Source organism: Taurulus bubalis, assembly GCF_910589615.1.
Source record: "Taurulus bubalis genome assembly, chromosome: 19".
Taxonomy (NCBI): domain Eukaryota; kingdom Metazoa; phylum Chordata; class Actinopteri; order Perciformes; family Cottidae; genus Taurulus; species Taurulus bubalis.
Genome location: NC_136607.1, coordinates 3848549 through 3874285, shown reverse-complemented (window position 1 = coordinate 3874285; position 25737 = coordinate 3848549). Strand labels below are relative to the sequence as shown.

General features: G+C 43.1%; 1 protein-coding gene across 1 annotated transcript in view; it reads right to left on the bottom strand.

The window, feature by feature from the left end:
* tcf4 (transcription factor 4) overlaps nucleotides 1-25737 on the bottom strand; it is a 197980-nt gene that overhangs the window by 77104 nt on the left and 95139 nt on the right. The window contains exons 7-8 of the mRNA XM_079234873.1: nucleotides 7015-7141; nucleotides 5079-5128 (exon numbers count right to left, since the gene is read on the bottom strand). Of these exons, the coding sequence (XP_079090999.1) occupies nucleotides 5079-5128; nucleotides 7015-7141 (177 nt within the window). The remainder of the gene's footprint in view (nucleotides 1-5078; nucleotides 5129-7014; nucleotides 7142-25737) is intronic.

Genomic DNA, 25737 nt, shown 5'->3' with positions numbered 1-25737 from the left:
GTAGGCTTATTGGTAGAAACCTTTATGGGACAGGTGGGTTTAGTTATATCAAAAACAAATAAAGTGTTCAACAAAATAAGCTATTTTTCAATGTCATTTCTTAAATTTTTTGATTGATTATATGATTCATATTTTTGCCCAAGTGTATCCCATCAGGCTGAATCTATATTTCTGTAATCAGTTCATTAGCTGTTTTTCAGCTTTCATAAGTCTTTACATGCTGGCAGATCTGCACCATTGCCAATCACTGGATCCAGAAGAAAACATAGAGAGCGGATGATATGGTCACGTAATGTCTGCTTCAGTGTTTCAATGTTTTGGTTTGTATTACATTAAGAGCTGAAAAAAACACCGGAACTAAACCCGAAACAGGAGTGATTATGAAAATGAACACCTGTCAGCAATCGGATGCTTTTTTTTCAGAATAAAAGCCAACACTCCAAACAAACCGACGCTGACTCATGACCCGACAGAACCCGCCACTCAAAGACATACAAAAAAAAGAGGTAAACCTACAACGCTCTCTGTACAATTATATGCTCTCTCTCTCTCTCTCTCTCTCTCTCTCTCACACTCTCTCTCTCTCTCTCTCTCACACACACACAACTGATACTCGTGCCAACAAGCGGGGAAGAAAGTGCCTCTGAATTTGTTTCCCTGCAGTCAAACCTCCTCTCCATTTCACAGGCATGCCGGTCCCCTCCTCGCTCCCGTTCTCTTGATGTGAGCGGCAGGAAGCGGGCGGGATTACTCGCATCACAGAGGTGGAAACGGAGAGGGTTCGAGCAGAGAGAGGAGACGGCTCGGAGCGCCGCGGACATGAAGGCAGTGAAAGGACAGAGATCCAAAAGCGGGATCACGTGACTGTAGACAGAAGACTCTGACGTGGTTGTGTGTCTTGTACAGCACAGGAGTTGACCAAGGGTTTACAAGACATACAGAGCTCTGGACTCTGGGGTCCACATCCTGCATCCGACCTGTGGTGACGCTACGGCTACTGAAACCAGGCAGGATGGTGGTTTTGGTGAGGCCATGGTTACAATAGTCAATGGAGCTTTAGTCATCCGATCACGCCAGGACGTATTTACTGTAAAAGTCCGAGATCGGATCCGGCTCTCGCATCGGAATCGGACCATAGGCATGTGGTCTGGTGCAGGGAAGAGAGGAGGAAGACCCGGGGCTGGAGCCCAGCTGAGCCCAGCTGCCTGGGTCCTGCTGTGTTGCTACTAATGAAAACCTAACAGTTGCTGATTTGGATGGTTCAAAATAAAAGCTTTTTAAACAACACATTAACGAGGGACTTTTACTGCAAAGGGTTTATAGGAAATGAAATGTGCTTATCCACCGTTTTACAGCCGCTCCTTTAAAATAAACCACAACGTATATCCGATCCCTGTCGGATCAGGCGGGTATGATACGTATGCGGACACAGCCGAGTTCTGATCTGGCGCATTCAATCACAAACAGCGTGCCGCCACGAATAAACAGTAAACTACTGGCTATATGGAAGCTAGCTAGCAACAGAGGCAGCATGTTGTACGTGTTATTGCTCAGCCTCGATGACACTGCATACACTTAGTTTCATGGATGCATCTTGGAGTGATCAGATCACAAGTGAACAACAACAACATTTAAAAAGTGGGCTAAGTACAAGTGTGAACAACCACTAAGAGCATAACGATCGGATCCCTCAAACCACTTGCCGAAATGGTCTGGGATGCATTTGACCACATATCCTTTTTAGAGTAAACACCAATGAATATTTGATGCGTCCACGACCAGGACGTCACAGGAAACCACGTCATCTCCAGTCAGCTCTTAAATCGCGTCAACTGGTTTTGTCCAAAATGTCTGAACATTTCTAAAAACCCACAGAGATATATCACCAAACACGGGATCTCACTGTTCAATTCTTTCAAATTCCAAAAGCTATATAAAAAGTAACCAACAAATTCCAAACCTTGATGTTTTCCGTCGTAGTTCTGTTGCCTAAACCTAACATTACATGTTTACTATAATAAATGTACTTTCCATACACTGTGGAATGTATATTATAATGGTGCATTCACATACAAATAAAGCAACAGTCCACATTGCTTGACATGTCAGAGCAAACGTCTCAATCGTCCACTTCACACGCTCACAAAAGATGAAAAACAACACCAACCAGTCAAACAAACCATGCGTCCTCACTACTTTTTCTTTTTTGTAACACCTGCCCCCCTTCCTCCCTCAATCCCCGGGCTGATGTAGACACAGAGAAGGGGAGGAAAGAGAGGAGGAAGCGCGGGACAAAGCGGGCCGAGGCCACAGAAAGGCGGACTCCCGCCGAGCCAAAGAGGCGGCCGACACGCCGCACATTCAGCCATCGTTAACTGGCGATTAATGAGGTCAGCGGCAGAGGGAGGAAAAAACTCTCCACATGCACAAACACCTCAAAGTTCACATTTTGAAAATAGCACTCGAGGCTGCTAATACAGGTTATTCTCATAATTAGCTTCATCATAAGAACACACCCTCTTCCTCTATCTGCTGCTTGGTGTCATCAACACTCTCCAACCCAGATATAGATAGTCCAATAGAACAGAGAATAACAGCAAACGTGTATAACTCTGAGCGTGAAGTTATAACAAACTACAACCTCAAAAATGAAATATGCGTTCTGCCGCTGCCTCGTCCTCTGATTCCAACAGCAGCCGAGCTGCAGGCCTCACAACAGCAGCTCGGGTCAGCTCAGGCGGAGCCACGGACACCGATCACGGGGGGATGCTTTCCCAACTCCTATTTTCTGTTGGATTCTGCCCACGGACAGAGCATCCTTTTCACGGTCAGCGAATGGCTTGATTCGAGGATGATGTGTTCAGGGTTGGAAACTACTGATTCTTTTAATGAATAATTCAATCCGATGGCATACAAATGGCACGTTCTCAAAGCCCAACGTGTCTGAATGAATGAATGAATATATACTTTATTAATCCCCAAAGGGAAATTTAGTGTCGCGTAGCAGCCATTTACACAGGAAATTCTGACAAACTGTGGTCTGCCTGTGAGGTAGTCAGTGATCCAGGAAATGGTGGACGAGTCTACCCCCACCACCTGCAGCTTCTCACCCAGTAGCAGTGGTTGGATGGTGTTAAATGCACTGGATAAGTCAAAGAAAGTGACTCTCACAGAGACACCTGTACCATCCAGGTGCGACTGAGCTCGTTGCAGCAGGTAGATGATGGCGTCGTCCACACCCACATGAGGCTGGTAAGCAAATTGTGGAGGGTCCAGCGACGATTTCACCTGCGGTCGGAGGTCTGCAGATGTCTGGTGTTCTTCCACCAAACAGAGATCCCATTCGCAATGATATGAGACAGAGGAAAGCCGCGAATGCTCATGGAGGTGGATGTTGGGTGTTTGTTGTGGTGATGGACTTTAACGATTGGCTCGTTTTCTTGTAAATTCAATCCTCAAGTCCTCCAACCAGCAGCACATCGACTTTCAATGCGGAAATGTCAAAAAAAAATCCCAAAACCTAATAAAGGATTTAACTCATTAATTAATTATTGAAGAAATCAGCAGACAGATATAATAGTGATCATCTTGCTCTTTCTTAAAAAATTGCTGGTCACTGACTGACATTAATTTTTCCTATAGGATCGTAGCATGTTATAATTCCCATAACTGTAATATGTTATAATTATAATGTGACTATACACTACGTCATAGTTTGCTTTAATCTATAAAAGAACAACACATGGAACGCTGTAAATTAATTTTAAATTGACTTTAAGCAAACAACGACCACCCAGATTAACAACATAATGCATTATATCAGTGATTATAATGTATGATAAAAAATATTACAATGTATTAAAGCTAAGAGAATTATAATACACGATGATGCTTGCAAAATAAATGTCATTGAGTGACCAGTAATTATGAAGCATTGTGATACTTGACCTTATAAAAGGCTTTATTATGTTTAAAATGTGTTATGACTGCTACTAAGTGCTTATAACCATAATGATAGAGTGCTGTAAGCGGATTAAAACACATTATAAGTATGTTTATTATTGCGTTATAGCGTTATGACATTACCAAAATGTCTTCATAGGACAAGTTCTAATTGTAGTCATATAGAACATTAATAAACACTTAAAATGGGAGCTGCTTGCAACCGTATCATCGTGTGTTATAAACCTTTATTAAATGTTTGTACTGCTCAGAAATGCTTAATGGGAAAAAATAAAAAAAAGGTAGGATTGGATTTTTTGTTTTGTTTTGTTACATGACCCCAATTGTACCATTTTTTTAGAAGAGTAATATTTAGGAAGTACGAGTATCTCTTCTGGCATGAACCTCTTTCAGCTGATTCCTAAAAGAACAGCAACCGCTAACAAAAAGCCGACAGCTGTTTGCGCACGGCTCCGACAGCAGCATCGGCTTCACCTCCGCCAATTCACAAAACCTGGCAACGCGTGCATCTTTTCTTCCTCCGACAACTCCGCGTTTCTCAGGACTTCCGTCCTTTCAAACCCGCCAAAAAGAGAAGAACCTGCAGCCGGGAGAGTTTCAGCCCAGGATGCCATAGACAGATGCAACACCATCACTGATAAATCAATCAAATAATGCATTAATAGAAGGGAACTCTCATGTTATTCTGTCTTCATGTGAATAGCTCCCCTTCCTTTTTTTGTCAATAATATTAGCTTTGTGCTGTCAAACATTAAGAAAACAAGAAGCATTCACACAACGACGTATATTTACATTTAGAACGATCGATGTCTTTAAAGAAATATTTATTATGGCATGAAATTCGTCCAGTCGACTCCCCTCAAAAAATAGGAGCCGAGAACAAAACGTAGACAGCCGTCTGTGTCCAGCTCGGCTCCGACATCTTCACCCTGACAAACTCACAGGACCTGGCAACGCGCGCAGCCTTTTCCACGTCTGCTACAAAACCCAGCTCAGCCAGTCCCAACACGCAGGAGCATCAGCAGCCCCTTTTATTCCGACACACACTCTTGAAGCAGCGATGAAAAGGAAAATAATGATAATAATCATTTTTAAAAAGGCATGTTATCACTTACAGAGGACGGCAAGCCGGGAGGGACCTTCCTCACTTTCTTTGGGTGAACCTCTGAAAGAGAAAAAGAAAGAAACAAAAACAATTCATGAGCGTTTAACAGGCCAAGAGGCTTTTTTTTCTTTTTTTTCTCTCTCTAAAAAAAAAGGGAGATTCTGTTTTTTATTTGTTTGAATTTAATCGATCATCCGGAGAGGAGAAAGAGCGAGGCCAGTTTTCCCACCGCCGTCGATATATTTGACAAAGAAAGCTGTCACTGCAAACAAGCGAGACACAATACGACGCAGCAAATAAAAAAAGACGGAATAGAAAAAAGGACAGGGTTGATTTTTTTCCTTTTCTTTTCTTTTTGGTTCGATAAAAGGAAGCAGGGCAGCTTTTGACATATTTATATTATTTCTCAGGGTTTCTCTCAAGGGGAGCGAGGGAGCGGTCTATTAACTGGGAAGGTGAGACTTTGATGGAAAAATGAAAGAGTGCCTTTTTTTGTATTAAATTGGCCCAGAGTCGTCGTCAACGTTGTTGTGTGTGTGTGTGTGTGTGTGTGTGTCCTTCCAAGGCTAACGCTACCAAGGCTACACCACGGCCACTATTGTCCGGCTTTCTAAAAGACTTCCCTGTTTTTTCTTTGCTAAAAGTCCCTTTTCAGAACACACACACACACACACACACACACACACACACACGGACCAACAGGAGGGTCACACACGGACATGCACTCACAATGCTCGGCCTTCTAAAAAAACAGAAAACACACAGCGGTTGTGAACTGGGATCAGTCCAGGTTCAAATGTTTCACCGGGGACACAGAAGAAGAAGAAAAGGTTCCGTTTGGATTCAGAACCGTGAATGAAGGCAGACGGTTCCGGCCGTAATGACGCGCTGCCTAATTTCTTCAGTCTGAATAATGCACATTTTGAGAATGTACAGTGATGTTGAGGCATGGAAGAGAACATTGTTCCTATAACTCACAATCTGGGACCCAGTAGGTCTTGGATGTGGTGCTCAGACTACAGCGAAACATTCAGAGATTTAGAAACCAGCTAAACAGATATCTGTAGTTAACATTGTTTTAGAAATTTGGATGAAAAAAAGAAGGCAGATCATCATCAGTATAACTTGTATCATAATAATAATACTTAATTTTAATTAATTAATTTTATATTTATGCTTAACATTTATATTTTATAATTACCTTTTCTTCAATATTATTACTAGCATTTATACTATTATTTATTATTAATGGTAGTATTAAGAATATGGTACGTTTGCTTTTAGATTTGTATTATTTATTTTACATTCAACATGTTAATGTGTTATACTTTGTTTATATTTGTCTATAAATTGAATAAAAGAACTTGAAAGCACGCCAAAGCTCGCATTATGACTTCAGGCTCCAGCGAGCTCACTCTGGGCGCAGCGTGGGGCGCTTGATGGGCTGATGGGGTTGACAGCGATTTCTAAAACAAATGTTTTAAATGTGCTTTTATTATGCGGCGCGTGTTCCGTTGGGTAGAGGAACCTAATTGAGCTCACTCTGTTGTAATTTCGGAGGCTGCGTTCTAAGGCGCTATTGAATTGCGTTATGTTTATAATATTTTGTCCAGTTTTCATTTTTTGTCCATTTTTCATTTTAAAGGATTATGGTGTGATTTTAGGAGGAGTCTGTTGCAAACAAAGGAGTCTGTAGGATGTGAGGGCCTGCTAGTCTCCGGCACAACAATATTTCATTACAAATTGTATTTTGACACACATTTTGCAGAAATTGTATTTCTCCCTCCATGCTTTTGACATCGATGATGTCACAAGAATTTTGCAAGTTGAAAATGGGATCATGGGCCGGACAATGGCTGAAGTAAGAGAAGAAAGCCGCTTAATGGCAGGGCATGTCCATGGCGTGTGCGTTCCCGTGTCATGCGAGTGTGTCGCCGGCGTCTCACCCATGGCGTCCATCGGCAGCGTTCTCCTCCGCGGGTTGGAGCCGTAGTGCTGGTAGTACTGGCCGGCCGGCTTGGTGGGCGATGCTGCGCCGGGACTCCCCAGACCCATCTCGCCACCCAGTATCGACTGGTCGAGAGACACCGAGACCGACAGAAACAGACAAAAAAAAACAGAGAGAGAGATTGTCAGTCGTGTGACCTTGTGACTCAAAGACCAGGAAGGACGCAGCGTTCTTTCATAAGGGAATTAGAACAAAGCGAGGAAACATCATTCTGATATATACACTGCAGCACCAAGACAAGCCAGTTCCTAGTGGAACACGAACCTGACATCCTTTAAAACCAGTATTCAAAAAACAAATGGCGAGGAATCAGCTCAACCAAGGTGATTTTTCACTGTGTTTGGAGTTCAGCGTGTCGACGGCTGCTTTACTAGAATGTTGAGGCAGCTTTTTTGGGGGGAATTATGCAAAGTAGTCATTGTAGTCGGGTCGTTAAAGTTTGTAATTTTGAGGCAGCTTGAAATGTTGTCAGTTTAATGAAAGTCTGACATCGATGACGATATCGATCCCTGGAACGTTACAGGCATTTTAGAGGATGTTTGAAAAAATGAAAATGACTGGAATGAAGAGAACTGTTCAAACTGGAATGCTGAGGACAACTGAATGGAGCAGGAATGTTGAAGGGGGAATCTCGGCATCGTCTGTCACAATTACCCAGAATGCTTGAATGTGTTGATTAGTGGATGTGGAGGGATGGATGTGTCAACCATAATCAGAATGTTGAGAGCAAACAGAATCACTTCTGACGTTGATCCCAATCGGAGCGTAGAGCGCATGTCGGTTAAGCAGACAGTTGCACTGCATGGTGACAGGAGAATGTTCTGGAATACTTGTCAGGGTGCCGGACACGGTTGGAATGCTAGTGACGCTGCGGCGGGTCAGTTTGTGTGTGTTGGTTTGGGAACGTGAACTATGTGGAACAATGTCAGGATATTGATTGCATATATTGTCAATACACAAGTGTGTTTACACCCTCACATGTCCGACTATGCAATCATACAACCGTCTCGGGTCACGTAATCACATGAATGTAACTTTGCCACCACACGTGTAAAGATATGGAAGTCCATGTGTACCAATGCTAAAATTACATCATGTAATCAAATTCAAAATAAATTTTAGATTTTTAAATTTTTTTGTTTGACTATACACATTTACGGACAAAAACATATATATATATATATATATATTATATATATATATATATATATATATATATATATATATATATATATATATATATATATCCACTCACTATAACACTTAGTATGTACATTTTACAATTTTGAATAAAAAACACAAAAAAGATAAAGACAGATCAACATCAGGAAGACAAGTGAATAAATAAATGCCCCCCTCCCCTCGGATTTGATATCGAAGCCATCTCCCTTCCAGGGAAGCGAGCCTACCTCAGACACATGAGCGAGGAAAGGAAGCGAGGAAAGGAAGCGGGGCCCGCGTGGCGGTGGTCACCTCCGTGGGAGCCGCCTCATGCCGCTCAGCGTGGAGGACGGTCGCCTCGCGGCTCCTCCGCGGCTTTGGAGTCTAACTTCTCCTCTCTGCTGCCTCTTCCCTCCTCTAACTGCGTGACTCTGTTTACGGCCCGAACTTAGCAAAGCGCTCACACATTGTCCGCGCTAATTAAGTTCAATGATTCGGCGGCAACAAGTGCCGTCTGGTTCGGGGGGGGGGGGAAGGGAAGAGAGCGCCAGAATAAAAGACACAGTGAAGGATGGAGGAGGAGGTTTTGTTGTGTTTTTTTTAGCAAGGAGGAAAGAGGTGAAAAAGAGCCTGCGAACCCCCGCCCCCCTTTAAATAGACTCCACCACTACTCCGTTAAAGTGTAGACTTTTTCCCCCAGCTTTCTCGTTAAGTAATTAGTGAGCAGTGTGTTGGAAGCAGAGGGTGGGGGGTGGAATGGATGGATGGATGTTTTTTTTTCAGGGGGCTAATCTGAATTCTGATCAGTCGCGTCCGTCCCCTCTGTGGCTGAAAACAAGAGTTAGCTTGGCACTGCCGGGCCAAGTAAAGGCCTTTCTCATGCTAAGCAGGGCCTAAGTAGGCCAATTACAGGGCCAGCCTCGGCCTCAGAGCCATTCTCCGGCTTAAAACAAAAGGGCCCTTGTCTTAAATAAAGTCAGTCACACAGAGACGGAGAGGGAGTCAGACACAAAAGGCACACACACAGTCACACAGTCACACATTGATTCAGTCATCCTGTTCCTCTGTCCGTGTGTGTGTGTGTGTGTGTGTGTGTGTGTGTGTGTGTGTGTGTGTGTGTGTCGTTGGGGGTAAAAGGGGGTTCCCACTAAAACAAAAAAGGGTCTCATTGATTGTGGCGCTTTTTCTTTCTTTTCTTTGTTTTTTGTTTTTTCTTCTTCTCGCACTCGAGCATCGATGCCAGGCCGGGCCAGACCGGTCACCCCGGCAACCAAACGAGGCTGGAGGAGAGGCAAAATTGCCCGTCTGTCTCTCTCTCTGCTCAAGACGAGTTTACACACTTTATTATACACTTATCTGCCCGATACAATTTTGTTATTACAGATAGCAAGGTTAAAGGGATAGCAGGTTTTGATAAGGAGGGTATTTTAGCGATGAAGTGTTTGACAAGCATGAAGTTGGATGACCAATGGTTGGTCAAAGAGTGGTCAAAATTGAAGCAGCAGAGGCCCCAGATATCCTAACCTTTGTGGGTCATGCTGCAAAAACTGGGTCCTACATTTCCCAAAATGCAATGGATTGTTGTATTCATTTTCCCCCTGGCTGGTAAATGGGTTTCACCTCTACAGGCTTTCTGTTATAATGCTAAAGTTCTGATGTGTAGATGCTGTCATGGGAAGTATGAGGTTTCCACAGACCACAGACCTAGCAGAACTTAACATGCATAACTACAACAAGTACAAGAGCAAGTTCATTAGTCCTGGTTCAAAGGGCAGCAGTCGCGGTCTAAAAGAGCAGCGATACACGCCATCTGTCTGCCTTAAAACTAGATGAAGGCTGCGGTCGAATAGTCCAAAAATGAAGTCTAGTGTCTTTTTCTGACTCTGCTTTCTGACTCTAAATAAACATTATGAGGTCAAGGAAGGATGTGAGGAAGAATCTTCACTGCAGTCTGACTGCACATACATCAGGCTGTGACGTTTGTGCTGTCACAAGGGATTGTGGGAAGGCATTGTCTCCTTTGGTTTTGGTAAAGGACGGTCCGGGACCGGGCAATGTGTTCGGGCCAATCAGCTGTCTAAGAGGTGCATTTGTCGACTCTTCGGCGACTTACAGTGACCCATAACGCTCTGCTTGGCTCCAAAAAGATGATTATTTGTGTATATATATATATATATATATATATATATATATATATATATATATATATATATATATATATATATATATACATATATATATATATATATTTATATATATATATATATATATATATATAGATTCATACTGTACACTGTTGTGGGTTCGTTCCTCCTTGCTTGCTTCTGTTTTACTTTCTACATTATCTTGTTTTCTCTGTCTCCGGCTCTCTCTCTCTCTCTCTCTCTCTCTCTCTCTCTCTCTCTCTCTCTCTCTCTCACACACAAACACACACACACACACACACACACACACACACACACACACACACACAGAGAGGTCTGTTTCTCACAGAGCTGACTGGGCTTCAGTACCCAGCTGCTCACAGAGATGATATTAACTAAGATAGATTACCAGTGAGAGAGAGAGAGAGAGAGAGAGAGAGAGAGAGAGAGAGAGAGAGAGAGAGAGAGAGAGAGAGAGAGAGAAAGAGAGGTCAAAAGAAAAAGAGAAAACGGAACAGGAAGTCTAAAGAAGACAGGGATGGAGAAAAAGCAACAAAAGAAAGCGTGTTTTCTTTCCAGCTTTTCTCCATACATGCTTCTAGTGTTTATGCTAAGCTAGGCTAACCGCATCCTGACTCAAGCCTTTCTACTTATAGTTAAGGGATAGTTCGGCTCTTTCAAGGTTGTATGAGGTACTTAGCCATAGTCCAGTTTGGAGAGAAAAGCAATGTACTACTGTGGACAAAAATAATCGTAGACACCTAAAATGACTGTTTTTCAATGTACTCTGGCGGCTTTGGCCAAAGAGCATAGCTGGATACCACGGCTTCACTTCCTGGTCGGAAAGGGCTGTCTCATAGCAAAATAAACAGGAGAAAATATTCTAAATATAGTGTACACTTTAACTGGTATTACATTTGGGGGGGCTTGCTTTTAGGTCCACAGCAGTACATCACTTTGCACCCGTCCAGTAACTCCTGCATGCTTCTCCAAGCCGGAGGCGTGCTGACCTCCATCTGTAGCCAATAACACACTGGGATAGGAGCCTCACACTCCTGAGGATCCGAACTATCCCAACCTTCAACACACATGGCATGAGAGCAGTGTGTGTTTGGTATCCCGCTACTACACTGTCCCTTCTTCCTGTTTTCTACTGCTACTCGTTTATACCTCTCCAATCTAACCCTCTGTCTCTTAATGTGACTGAAAAAGCAAATACTCAATACTGAATACTAAATGTCATCAATTTTCACCATCGCGACGATGAGAGACAGAGAGAGGGAGAGAGAGAGAGAGAGAAAGACAGGAAGAAGTCATTAATTACCAGGAAGTGCTGGCGAGGCAGCGGCGCACCTGTACGCCAGCTTCGCTCCAGCTGACACACACACGTGTGTACACATTTCTGCATACACACACACACACACACACACACACACACTCCTGAGGGAGCGAGGCCCTGAGGCTGCTTCCAGAAACAGAAAGAAACCAGCAGAGAGGAACGAATAAAACTGGACCACGGAGCCAGAACACTGTGACATCACACACCGGACAGTACACATCGAGGGCTTCCTCTGAAGCATACTCTGTTAAACGACTCAAATAGTAGAAACAGGAGTTGAAAAGTTCTCAGAGCCCAAAGTGAGGGTGGAAGACTTTTGGGGTTCACGGGATAAACCAGAGAAAAGCAGAAAATGCGGTGAATAATTTTACACCATTCAACCAAATCATCAATTAACTAATATTCTTAGCACGATGGTGAAATTATAGTGTTTTTTCCCTGTTGTGATCCACTAAAGTCATTTAATCAATAATCTAACTCTCCTATCTACTATCTAACAGTTCGGAGCATCTACTTCAATACTGACTGCTAGAAAATGACAAACAAACAAAACATTTTGACAACAAACTCTGAATTAAAGATGTATCACTGCTACAATAACAGCTCCAGTCACCTTGAGCAAGGCACTGCCACAGTTAGAGGTTCAGGTTCTTCTGCGGGGAAAACTACTCGGTTGAAAAAGCAAAGTGACAGCATTGTCATGTCACTTCCTTAGCAACGTTACCCTTGAACAGAAGTAGTGTATCTGAGTATCATCTAATGCAGGGGTGTCAAACATACGGCCCGCGGGCCGGATACGGCCCGCCAGGGGGTCCAGTCAGGCCCACGGGATAATTCTTAAAATATATATTTTTTTAAAGAAATGAAGAAGAAAAAAATAGCTGAGCTGCAGCTTGAACCACTGATCCTCTGATTGAAAGTCAGGCATGCTAGTCATTCAACCACAGTCACATTTATTAGGACTACTGACATTACTACACACATTGCTCAACTGCGAGGGAATCTGCAGAGGAGAGCCCAGGCAGGTAAACAGTGGACTGATGGCTGACTTTTTGGTCTTTAAGTTTCTAGTTTATTGTAGAAAGACCTTAAAATAGGGTTTATCATGCAAAAACCTAAAGAAATATTGCCATTATGTATGCGTTATTATGCAATGATTTTACTGGTCCGGCCCACTTGAGATCAAAATGGGCAGCATGTGGCCCCTTCACTAAAATGAGTTTGACACCCCTGATCTAATGTCTGAGGGAAAGTTGACCGATTTACTGCCAAGTTTTGAGCTTGCTCAACTGCTATTGGGGGCGGGATTTAGGAAGGGTCAATTTGCTTTAAGGAAGGATGTTCAAACGACCGATGACATCCAAGGTGAGGACTGAGCTCATTATGAAAAGACTGAGGCAGCCAATCAGGTCACAGAACCGCCACGACAATACTAATACACAGAGACAACGGCCAATAACATCAGCACATTGGAGTCTCTGAAACACCAGCTGCTGTGTGTGTGTGTGTGTGTGTGTGTGTATGTGTGTGTGTGTGTGTGCGTGTGTGTGTGTGTGTGTGTGTTTAGAATGATGTCAGAGCAAGAAAAAACCTCAGGGACAGATAACGGCAAACACACACACACACACACACACACACACACACACACACACACAGCTGCCTGCAGAAGCATTCGAAGCAGCGAGGGATCGACTTGCCAATGACAACTTCCTCCGTCTTCTAACCGCTCCACACACACACACACACACACACACACACACACACACACACACACACACACACACACACACAATAACACACACAATAACACACACTTCACTCAAACACACACACCCAAAGCAGTTCAAAGCATTTCTCCTTAATTAGCGTTCAACGCTTGGCTTGACAAATAAATAGCGATCATTTAAGAACACTAAGAGAGGAATCAGACAGCACATTACACCTCCCAATATCTGGCAGCTTCTTGCACGCAATTAGAAAGAGGAGAAGAAGGAGGGGGGAAGACGCGGTAGATCATAGGGAGAAAATACAGAAAGGTAGAAAGGATGGAAAGGAAACTGGGAAGACAAGTGAGCGGGGTGCAAAGGGGGAATGAAAGAGGGGAAAGGCAGAAGGAGGAGAGGGAGGAATGGAGGGAATGAAAGAGGTAAGGAAAGAGACAGTACAAAAAGGAGGAAGTAAATCAGAAGTTATGGAAGTAGGGTGGTTAATAAGGAAATAGGAGAAGGAGGGAGCAAAAGAAGTCAAGATGACAGGGACAGACAGAGGAAGGAAGAGCAGGAGGGAGGAACAGGGTGAGTAAATGAGCTTAAATAGTTTTTAAGGTGAGGAAGAAAGGATGAAAGTTAAGAATAAGAAACAACGAAAATAGGGATAGAAGGAGGTCAAAAGAGAGAGAGAGGGAATGAGAGAATGAAAGTGGAAAGATGACGAGGGAGAACTGCGAGAGGAAGGGAAGGAAAGAGGGGAATTGGTGAGGAAAGGAAGAAGGGACTGGTTGGTGAGAGTAACCCCTAACCCTAACCCAAAGGAAAGGTAAGAAGGACAGAAGAAAAACAGAGGAGAGAAGCAGGGAAGGAAGAAGGGAACGACGGGGAAAGCAGAGGAAGGGGATAATGAAGTAGGGAGGTAGAGACACATGAAGGGGAAAGCAGGAAGGAAAGAAAAGAGGGAGGGAAGCAGACAGAAGCTAAGGAGGGCAGAAAAGAGGGAGAAGTAGAAAGGATGGAAGTAGAAAGGAGGAGTCAAGTAAGAGAAAAGGGAACGACGGTGTGAAGACAAAAAGGAGGAGGAAGTGAGTAAAAGAAAAGAAAAATGAGAGAGTGAGAGAACAGAGGAAGAAGGAAACAACAGGATGAAGCAAAGACATTGGGAGGAAAGGGCGAGAGGAAGAAGGGAAGGGGGGGTAATCAGGAAAGAATGGGGAGGAGACAGGAAGTGAATGAATGATAGATGGAGAGGCAGATTTATATTTGGAGATGAAAAGCGAGATGAAAAGAGAATGAGAAATATGCTTCCCTGCGGTGCCATCTTGAACTGATCGCTCCCATCATGCATCAGTCCCAGCTGCCTTCACTTTGTAGTTTGTGGAGACATTTTAGTCATTATAACCAGGAACAAACACACGGAGCGCAGAAGTAAAGCTTCACAGAATGGACCTTCGGATTCCTGAGCAGCGCTGGTGGACGTTGGGAGCGTTTAGAAGCTACAGAGACAGACGGTTCCCTCAGGAGTTGGTGGTGGAGACCAAAGACAGAGCTAAGAGAGCGAAACTAAATGTTGCTTGTAACTGTGGTGTGCTTAAAGAGTGGAGAACATTTAACTAACATGATGCTGGAGACCCAGCTGTCAGACTCCGCTGCAGTAAAATTGCTTCGTCCACAGGGTTCACCAGAAATCTACTAAGTATTTTCCTTGCAGTAGTTATGAATACGCTAACGATTGTCATATCAGCTTGAAGGGTGATGATGTGTTAATGTTGGGTTTATGACAGAATTCTGGCAAAACAAAAGCAAAAATTGTAGTGAGTGAGAAAGTGACCTAGCCGCGACCTCCGGTTCTGAAAAGTGAAGCCGATGCGGAAGTGCCTTGAACTTGCTTTCTCTCTACTGGCCATCAGGGGGCGACTCCTCTGGTTGTGAAAATAAGTCTGATTGTACGGAAGTCTATGAGAAAAACGACTCTACTCACTTAATTATGATTTATTACCTGCAAACATGAGTTTATGGTCCCGGTTTTTGGTGCTCAAAGCGCCAAGCAACTGCATTTGAAAACAGCAATGTCTTTTTTCAGAAATCATGACCCACTTACTCAGGATATTCCACAGCCCTTTTTGTGAGCATGTAGGCAATATGAGTGAAAGAAAACATGTGTAATATATGTATAATATGTTTTGTTATTTATATATATATTGGTCTGAACTGTCCCTTTAAGGCCATGTATTCTTTTCCAAAAACGTCCCAGGCCTAGGTTGCATGCATTTCTTATTTAAAGGAAGTTCAAGGCCTGTGGGATCCAGGAAGTTGTTGCTTCATCTGTCACAGATAAGAAGTCCTGCAGAACTGAGCTCTGATGAAGGAAGCACACATGACAAGTATCAGCTCGCTTTCCCCACATCTCATGGATCAAGACCGGTTTACTCATACGTAAGTGTGTGTGTGTGTGTGTGTGTGTGTGTGTGTGTGTGTGTGTGTGTGTGTCAGCTCTGTAGTGTAGGCTTGACAGCTCAGTTCTGTTCTGTGTCTGTTCCCAGCTGTTGTACTTCATCCACAGTTTCTGGTGTGTGTGTGTGTGTGTGACAGGCACATGCTGTTTGATGTTAGACACATCAGAGAGGGAAGAGGGTTAACTTCACCGACAGAGATAAAGCGTAGCTCCCTGGTTTGCCGCCACGATGCTCGATCCTGATGAGAACTTGTTAAACACAAAGTGAGTCGATTGCACGAATCGATCAAATACCTTTTTCACAATCGAGGAAGGGCTGCAGAGTTTTTTCTCTCAGGATCTGAAAACATTACTGCCACACCGTGGAAACAGATCAGATCCTTAGGTCGGACTGGCAATGTCACAATGTGGAAATAATCCATTATGAGTAAATCCTACCTCCAAAACTTGACATTAATCTCTATGGACTAACTTGAAAACCACACCTGGAAAGAGGGTCAGAATAATGTGCCAATGAGCCAGGCGGACGGTGACTGGGACTCATCGTCCTGGATAACAGGATCGCCTCTTTTTCTTCTCCAGATGGACCACGACATTTCCTTGGTTTAGCTTGAAAAACACTGTGATCGTCAGAGGTCAGAGGTCACGTTAGTGTTAACTCAAGTTTTTTCCGCTGCCCAGGTAACTTTTTTCTTTTCTTTTTCTCAAGACATCTCACAAGCTTCTGTGAGTATTGCCACTCCATAATTATCTCATACAAACATTCAGTGTGCGGTTGTGCGTTCCCACAAATAATACATCAAAGGTCATCAAAGGCCATCGATTACACAGTCATTCAAGATTTCTTCTGAAATCCTCTGGTTTAAGCCAAGCATAAGATTTGTATAAAATACAAAATAATTAATTGAAAGGGATGAAAACCCATCAATAAAGTGAAACAAGTGCTACTGTGCACACATTACTTATTCAGTATTGGGTCCATTCAGTATATGAACCACAGTATTGGAAAAATACTAATGCCGCTCATCCTGTGTAAACACGGATGCCTCTACCAAACGTCATGCTCATGCTTTAGCATGGAAAGACATATCCACCTCAGGGTGCAGGCTTGTACCGCGTAACTTTCAACAACCCTTTGCACTGCGTCGCTCGCTCTGACTGAACGCATTAACCCAGTCATTCATTTGTAGCCGGGATTTGCAAAAAACGTACAACGTCAACATTCTTACCCGGCAACTCACACAGCGAATAATCCGATTTAGGAGTTCATCCACCAAATACATACAGGACATATTTATATCACAAGTTGATCTTTACTCCTCACGCAAAGTACTGAGACATGTGCAGCCATGGTCGTAAATAATGACCCCAAACTTGAAGTCTTTATGATATGCGTTCAATCATTTCATTGGATTTTGCTTACATTTTTTATGCCAAAACTGTGTGAGGGATTTATTTCCCTTAAAGTATACTTAAAGGAAGCCAGTAGCCCCATCACGTCACAACAGCACTGGGTGGTCCCGTGCATACAACGGATAGCGAGCACAATCTGTCAGCTGTCATAGCTGATGCGTCAACGCGGCACGCGGCACGGCTGGCAGTGTGCTGTGTTTGTGATCGATATTCAAATACAATGTTATATATAGAATAGTGTCGATCTGTTCGGCCAGCAAATGAGACTGAACAACGGCTGAGAGTCTCCTGAGAGTGACGAGCAGCTGGATCAGTGTGTGTGTGTGTGTGTGTGTGTGTGTGTGTGTGTGTGTGTGTGTGTGTTCGTTCAGAGCTGGAGAGCAGCTGTGAGAGAAACATCTCACCACACACAGAGCTGCACAGAATGGATGTAAGAGGAGAGTTAATGATGGATAAATAGATGGATAAGAGAAGCCCATCATGATCCGGAATTCATATATCGCCTATAAGCAATACTATAATGAAGATATGGCCAATCGAGGCAAACTATGGTCTGAGCGGCTTCATTAATATTTCCCTCCATGTAAACAGTCTTTGACTTGCCCTTGTTTTTTTGTTTTTTTTCTTCTTCCTGGACTTCAGACCAGCTGTTGGGGGCTTGTACTTCCTGCTGCCGCGCCATTGGTCAGAAAGGAGCCAATGGGGACGGGTTTAGAGGACAGACGGAATGAAGTGATGATGAACGTGCACGCACACACCCTCGGTTACCAGATTCCACTGTAAAGCACATGCACGGGAACCAATCATCACACACACACACACACACACACACACACACATAGTAATGCCTGACACATTCCATATATCTGTGGAAACATAGCATCGTAAGAGAGAGAGAGAAAGAGAGAGAGAGAAAGAGAGAGAGAAAGAGAGAGAGAGAGAGAAGAAAGCAACAGGGGCGAGACAGAATGAGAGAGATGGCGTGGAATGAAAACAGAGAAACTTAAACTCCACATGAAACATGATTTATTTCACAAATGGGTTGTGAACACCTTAAAGGGAGTCAACAAAGAAAGGAAGAAGGCTTCGTGCAAGACTTTTTATTTTTGTCAGATCTAGAGAACTCTCCTGTTGTGGATCGCCTGTTTGGGCCTGATGAATACCACCTGTTCATGAGAAGGTTCACATTTTATTTTATTTTATCATTGGCATAATTGGACCCTAAAATAGTCATATAAGGCTGCCTGTTCCGCTGTGTTTGTCGGCAAGTTTCTCTTAAAAAATAAATAAAAGTCCTGTTTTGGAAATCAATTTATTGTCGTATGTATGTATTATAATTATTATATATATATTTGTATTTGTATGTGCATATTATCATAATTATTATCATGATCATCATCATTATTATTATTATATTATTGATATTTTAATTATCTTTGTTATTGTATTATTATCGTATGAACCTGATGGGTCCATTAGCTTGTGAGATTGGCTGTGGAAAGACACACACACAAACACACACACACACACACACACACACACACACACACACACACACACACACACACACACACATAATCCCATCAGGCCACGCTTGGCCGAGCAGGCGAGAAAGAGCGATGAAGACAGACGGGTACAGAGCCGCGTTCAGTAATAACCGGAGGACTCGCTCTCTCTGCAGTCTCTTGACCCATCAGAGAGGTGTGGAGGTCAGAGGTCAGGGTGGAGAGCCCTCAGAGTGTTTAAGGACCGGCTCGTTAAGGACTCGCGAGGAGTGAACAGCAAGCTGGATGACACACCTGCTCCTGTTTCAGCAGATTAGGTGTTCGTCGTGTGGAGCCGCAGATCTTTCATTTCTAACACTTTACTGATATACTACATATATATATACTTTTTTATTTTTTAGGAATCATGGCATGGCACCTGTATTATAGTGCATAACATATATTTTTTTGTTTTCTTTCAGCCAGTATTGTGCTGTTTCCATAGAGGTGCAGGATTTATATATTGCAGTGGCCACAGAGAGTAAAATGTGACGGGAGCAAAAAACGCCCCCGAACTGCTTGGGGTTCATCACAACCGTGTGTGTGTTTGCGAGAGAGTTAATGTTTGGTGATGGAAAACTGTACACATCTATATACATGTTCTTTGATATAATTGTGTGTGTGTGCATGTGTGTGTGTGTGTGTGTGTGTGTGTGTGTGTGTGTGTGTGTGTGTGTGTGTGTGTGTGTGTGTGTGTGTGCTTGCGCACACGCTCCTTCTTTAATAGGTAAATGCAGCTTCTGAGCTGCTCTCTGAAAGCTTCAAAACGGAGCCTTCAGCACTTTCTACTGACTGATGTGTGATGGTGTGGAGTGTGTGTGTGTGTGTGTGTGTGTGTGTGTGTGTGTGTGTGTGTGTGTGTGTGTGTGTGTGTGTGTGTGTGTGTGTGTGTGTGTGTGTGTGTGAGTGAGATGGTTAAAGGCTTTTTTTTCATGCATTCCACCAGAACCTCACATCCACACTGGTGCTGCCTCAGCTGGAGCTGCCGGCCCACGACTAACCTACTGATCTGTGAGGCGATAACTGGATGACAGGCACGCTTTGGTGTGGCTGAGAATGTGTGTGTGTGTGTGTGTGTGCCTATGCGTGTGTGTGTGTGTGTGTGCAGCCAGGGCAGTGGCTTTTGCTTGAATGAACGACAGAGTGAAAGAGAGAGAAGAGAAAAATTGAGGGATGGAGGGAGACGACAAAAAACAGGATCATCTCCCATCCCTTCATCCAGCGGATGTGGATCTGTTTGCTTATGGAGACAGAATATCCCTTTAGATGGCTTTAGATAGCAGCATTAGAGAAGCCACACAGTACGAGTGTGAGCGTGTGTGTACGTGTGTGTGTGTGTGTGTGTGTGTGTGTGTGTGTACTGTATATTATACTACCCATGAGGGTGTTTCTGCTGCGGTTCCATGAAGCCATAAAGGGAAGAGCAAACATCAAAAAGACTACTGGTGGTGGAGCAACCAATGCTGGTGGGTTTTCCCTGTGGGTGGTGCCAGAGGAAAGGATCACGGAGTCATTTGAGTCCAAGCGGTTCAACATCTGGGGAGCAGGAATGAGGTCTACCCATCCAATGTAGTATAAAAAATATAGAAGGCTTTAGCAAAAATCAGTAGGATTCATGGGGAGTGATACCAGGTCAAATACAGCACTTAATTCAATTGTTTTTAACTACAAAATTGCAATTGTTCTTCGTAAAATACCCAACGACTTTATTTCCCAGGTGTAAAAAATGCTCATGGCATGTGACAACTGAGCTTGAAAGTAACTGTCATGTCAATTACAGTGTGAAACTCCCGATATATCCCTCACTGCAGAAGATCGGTGAGCGGCCTCGCAATGAAGCACCCGGAAGAGAGAGGTGAGGCTCCTGACAGCTGAACTCCACCTGCTGATGAACACCATGTCATATGCTTGAATACACATCAGCAGCTAAATGGACCTGAAGGGGATATTGTTTTGTCAACTGCTGTTGGCCAAGAACAAATCCTTGAAATGTAACTTTTAAGCCAACATGAACAAGAGTGGCCAGAAAAAATATGTAAACTACTGTTTTAGAACAAAGAACATATTGTGTAATTCAGCTACAAAATATTACAGATTATGTGAAATAAAGATTTCAAAATAATTTGAAATACCTCTAGTGCACACAGGAAGTACAGTAAAATATGTAGAATGTTTGTATGTTTTTTGCACGCAAATTACAGCAAAGAAACATGCCACATGTACTGGAACAACAGTCCTTTTCCATCTCTGGTGTGTTGAGCGTATTCATGCCACCTTCAGCCAGCAGACGATGGTTTTTAGAGGGTGTTTGGGTGTTTTTAGGGGAGCAGAGTGAGCTGTTGGGGGGTTGGGCTTGTTCCTTGGCAGGGGGCCACGTTTCCCAGCCCCCATCACCCATTAACAGCTAGGAGAGAATCACCAGTCAGACCCAGTCAGCTTTCCAGTTTACACTGGAACAAAGCAGTCAGTTTGTACCAAATACAATTTGACTACTGAAGTAAACAGGCTCGGTTGTGCAGCAAGTAAACACTGAGGTACACTGTTCTGCTGGATGGAAACACCCGAGAACCAAGGGCCGCTTGGACTGTCCATCCATCTATTTTGAAATGTGAAGACGAAGGCACAGACTCTTGAACCTCATAGGGCTGAAAAAGGTTTCGAAAAAAGGTTTCGATCGACAGCCAATCAATCGGTGCAGCTCTAACCAACACATCTTCCCTCCCAACCCGTCAAATACCACCATACACCATACAAACCAAGGTGAGTAGAGCTGTGACAAACTTTTCATGTAGCTCCACCATTAGGTCAACCTAATGGTACCTTTCAGCCAAATCCAGTAAAACTACAGACCCTCCATGCAATGTCTCACTTGGTTCTAAACCTCTGAATCACTGCCAGCATCATAGATCCTCTCAGTGCTTTTAATAGGTGTGGTATTGTGCCCAGCTGTTTCACATCTTGGAAAAAACAATTGAGCCAAACATATCTTTTTGGGTGGGGGCAAGAATGGATCGAAATCAACAATCCTCAAGAAGACTTATTTATTCTATCCATGTGGGAAATATCAACTGCTCCTAGCAACCACTTTTGCTGAAAATGATGTCATCGTAAAGGATCCGTCAGTCAGTGCTGATTGGTTAGGGCACACTACACCGAACCATCCAAACAGGATATCCGATCAAATCAACACAATATCAGACCGAATAATGAAGTGAAAATGAGACAGAAGTCCAATCCAGATCATCATGCTAAATGTTTTGGACCTCAGCTGGAGGAGATCAACAAATTTGAGGTTGTGACTGAGCACAATAGCAACGTTACGGTGTGTATAGTCAAAAGTGAAGCATTCTGAAAGAGGCAAAATGTGGAACTAAAACCTAAATCACCTCTAAACACCAATGATACAAATGTATTGGATTCGGTCAGAGTTGTGGAACAAACTGGGGTCATTGGAAATCTTCCCGCTGTTAGCGCGCAAGCTAATCCTCCCCACCAAGTGTTTTTCTTTTTTCTTTTTTTCTCTTTCACTAACGGCCGAGGATGAAGCCAGAGGATTTTGGACTTCAGCCCAGCATGTAAATTTATCTGCCATTTCCAAACAATTTCCATCAGGGGCCATTCAGACTGTGTAACAGGATAATTTGACAGCAGCCCAGTAGGAAAGTGGCCAGTGAGGCAGTAATGTTTGATTTATTTCATATTTTTGTCCTCTACAGTTTGTTGTATCCTCACAAAAGTCCACAGCTGGATGCGAGTCGTGGTTAAAAATAAAAGATCAGGGAGTTGGTGATAGATGGATGGATTGCAACACAAATGGACTGATGAAAGGACACGTTTAAATAAATGAATGAATGTGTAAATACATGAGTGTTCAGATGAAGGGATTGGATAGACAGTAGGCTGAACTTTGTAAATGATTACATGAACACACCACCCAGTAAATTATCCTTGATTCCTTGAACATGGATGAATGGATAAATGAATAAATGAAAGGACATACTGATGGATGGATGAATGAACGAACCACCTAATGAGAAGATGAGTGAATGAGCGGGTCCTCGGATAGGCCAATTGGCAGAAGCCTGAACACAATAAATGAATTAGTAAACGGGCCACCTCAGGGACAAGTGAATACATTAACGAAGGAATGAATGACAGAGTGATGAATGATCAGAAAGATCAATGCTTGGATTAGTCAGATTAATCTCAAGCAAACGAGAGTGGTGACTCAATAAATGGACAAACTCAGCAGTATGTGAGTGAACAGATGTATGAAAACATTAATGAGTCCAGAAATTAACAGATAAATTCATATCGAAACTGCTGTAAGAAAGTATGAGTGAATGCCTTTTTCACAAGGTTGTCAGAGCCGAATGGAAAAGATCAAAACCAAAAGGCAGGAAGGTCTTGTTACCGACTACCAGTCCTTCAAATGCAACACTGGGTTGCTTTCCTTTTCTTTCTTTCACTCCATTTTCCGTCTCCTCTTCATTCACAAGGCTCGGCAGTAAACGGTTGCCCAGTTGCCCCGGGCAACCACAATTGGACCGCCGTCAATCATTTTGTTTGGTTTGATCGCCCCCGTTGGCATCCGCCGACAACCTCGCCAGTCCAAAATACTGGTGTCCCTCTCCAAAACACAAAGCGTAGGACACATTTGGGAGATAGTATTTGGACATACGGTCGAGTGGATCCAGTTTGAAACGTCGTTCTCATTTTGTCAACAAACGTAAAGTTAGTCTCTAACCGTAAAAGACACAGCGCCTCAGCGCCTGTGGTGGAGCGGTCCCCGGTCGGTAGAAAGAAGGTGACTGTTTACAGACGGGGATGTCACAATCACAGGTGTGAGGAAATTGGCATAATGCTTCTTCCTCACAGGTAATTGTCGGGTCATTGGCTGAGTCGAGCATGTTGTCCTTTACAAGGCTGCAAGTAGCATTTCCTGAGGCCAACCAATCGGCTCGCTTTGATAGCGCTCTGAAGGGCCACGCCCTGGATGGCCGCACCCTTAAAGGGGACTGCACTAGTTGGACGAAAGGAACATCTTGGGCAATATGCAACTCAATAGAATGTGATAATGAAATGGTCGTAAAGTACAATTTGTCAGATTTTTTTTTTTGCAGATAAGAATTTGATTACATGACTATATTAAATACACTCTAAAGTGGTTAAAGTAGAAATCACAGGCACAAAAATACATTTTATATAACCTTTGACTTTTAAAAGACTTGTCTGAAAGAAATCTTCATTTATATAACATGCAATAACTATCTTGTTTTCTGTATACAAACACACACACACACACACACACACACACACACACACACACACACACACACACACACACACACTATTTACATTGTCATATAGTAGTGAATACAGGTAACATCCAAAGTATGTTTGAAAAGTTCTACAGCAATGAAGCGTATTGTGTGGAAACTCCTGTATCTCTGAATTATTGATAATTAATATGATCTAATGCCCCTGCCGTGAAACCCAAACATCTAGCACTGCAAAAGGGAAATGCAGCAGCATCTTTTAGAACAGCTTTGATTTTGATAAGCACGGAAATGCACTTCTTTGATAAGCTTTAATTACTAGATGTTCAAGACGAGAAGAAAAATAAATCCATGACATCAGAATGAGTCAACTTGTCCAACAGCCTGCGCACGTATGGGATTTTTTACATTTTAAAAACCAGAAGGAGGTCATCAAATTACAGCAAGCACATCAAGCTTCCCTCCGTTTCATATTCCACCGGCAGAATCAAACGCCAACATCTGTATATTCTCTTAATTATCAACGTGCATCTTCTCATGGATGCATATGGCCCATGAGAACTGAGCGGGAAGATCACAGTGCAGATTCAAACCCCAGCTATTACCAAAGTCCTCACAACACCTGGCGCCACCGCCGCCAATAAACATTCCTTTCAAAAGGAATTAGACTTGAAGTTAAAATGAATAATTATTAGTTTTATGAAGTCTGGAATATGTGGTGAAGTTAGGGATCTCTCTGGAAAACATCAAAATACTTTGAATAGAAAGATGTGACAGATGTTGTTTTTAGTCGTCAAGAGGATGATTGACGCGCGTGAAGCGAAATAATGAAATAATCAAATCACCTGTTGTGCTGATAGCTTTGTGATTTAAAGAAGCGAGAAAGGTTGCAGGCAACAATACCTTCAGCCAAGTGAAAGACCACTTGCAAAGGCCCTATTTAACGGCAATGCATTAGGTCATCCACTGCAGGCATAACACACAGCAGCTGCAGCGTCTGTTGTGTGATGAGGTTGATCAACTTGCAAAGAGATCCGATATTTTTTTACCGTTTTACCCTAACTTGTTGTATTCTATATATAACAAAATATATATATAAAACAAAAACAAAAAACTAATCTTGAGTTTATACATCCAATCTAACCAAATGAAACCACGTTTGACCGCTGGCTGGTCGGCTGTAGTCGCTAACAGAGCAGTGGGAGGTGGATGTTTATGTGTACGTTGGCAAAAAACTGGGTTTACATTTCCAAAAAATTATCTTGAATAACCAGTGGCTCTCTGTCAACAGCAATGCTTCCCTCTGCTCTGCCAGACATGCTCTGCTTTCAGTGAGGAAACTATAAGTGGCTAAGCTAACAAGCTACAAGCTAAAATCAGACAAATGTAGCCAATTAGCTACATTGCTAAATTCCTTCTTAGGTCTGTCCTTGATGCTTCACATCAGAACCAGAAATGTAAACACATCCCGCACATTTTCCCCCTGCATTCGGCAGGCTGTGTGCGCCTTGAACCGCTTTCATGGCGTCCACATCTACAGAACTGTTCAGTACGGGGGACGAAGACACCGCTGGTTAAATGTCCCTGAGGCTGAACATCCGACTGAGCGACACCCTC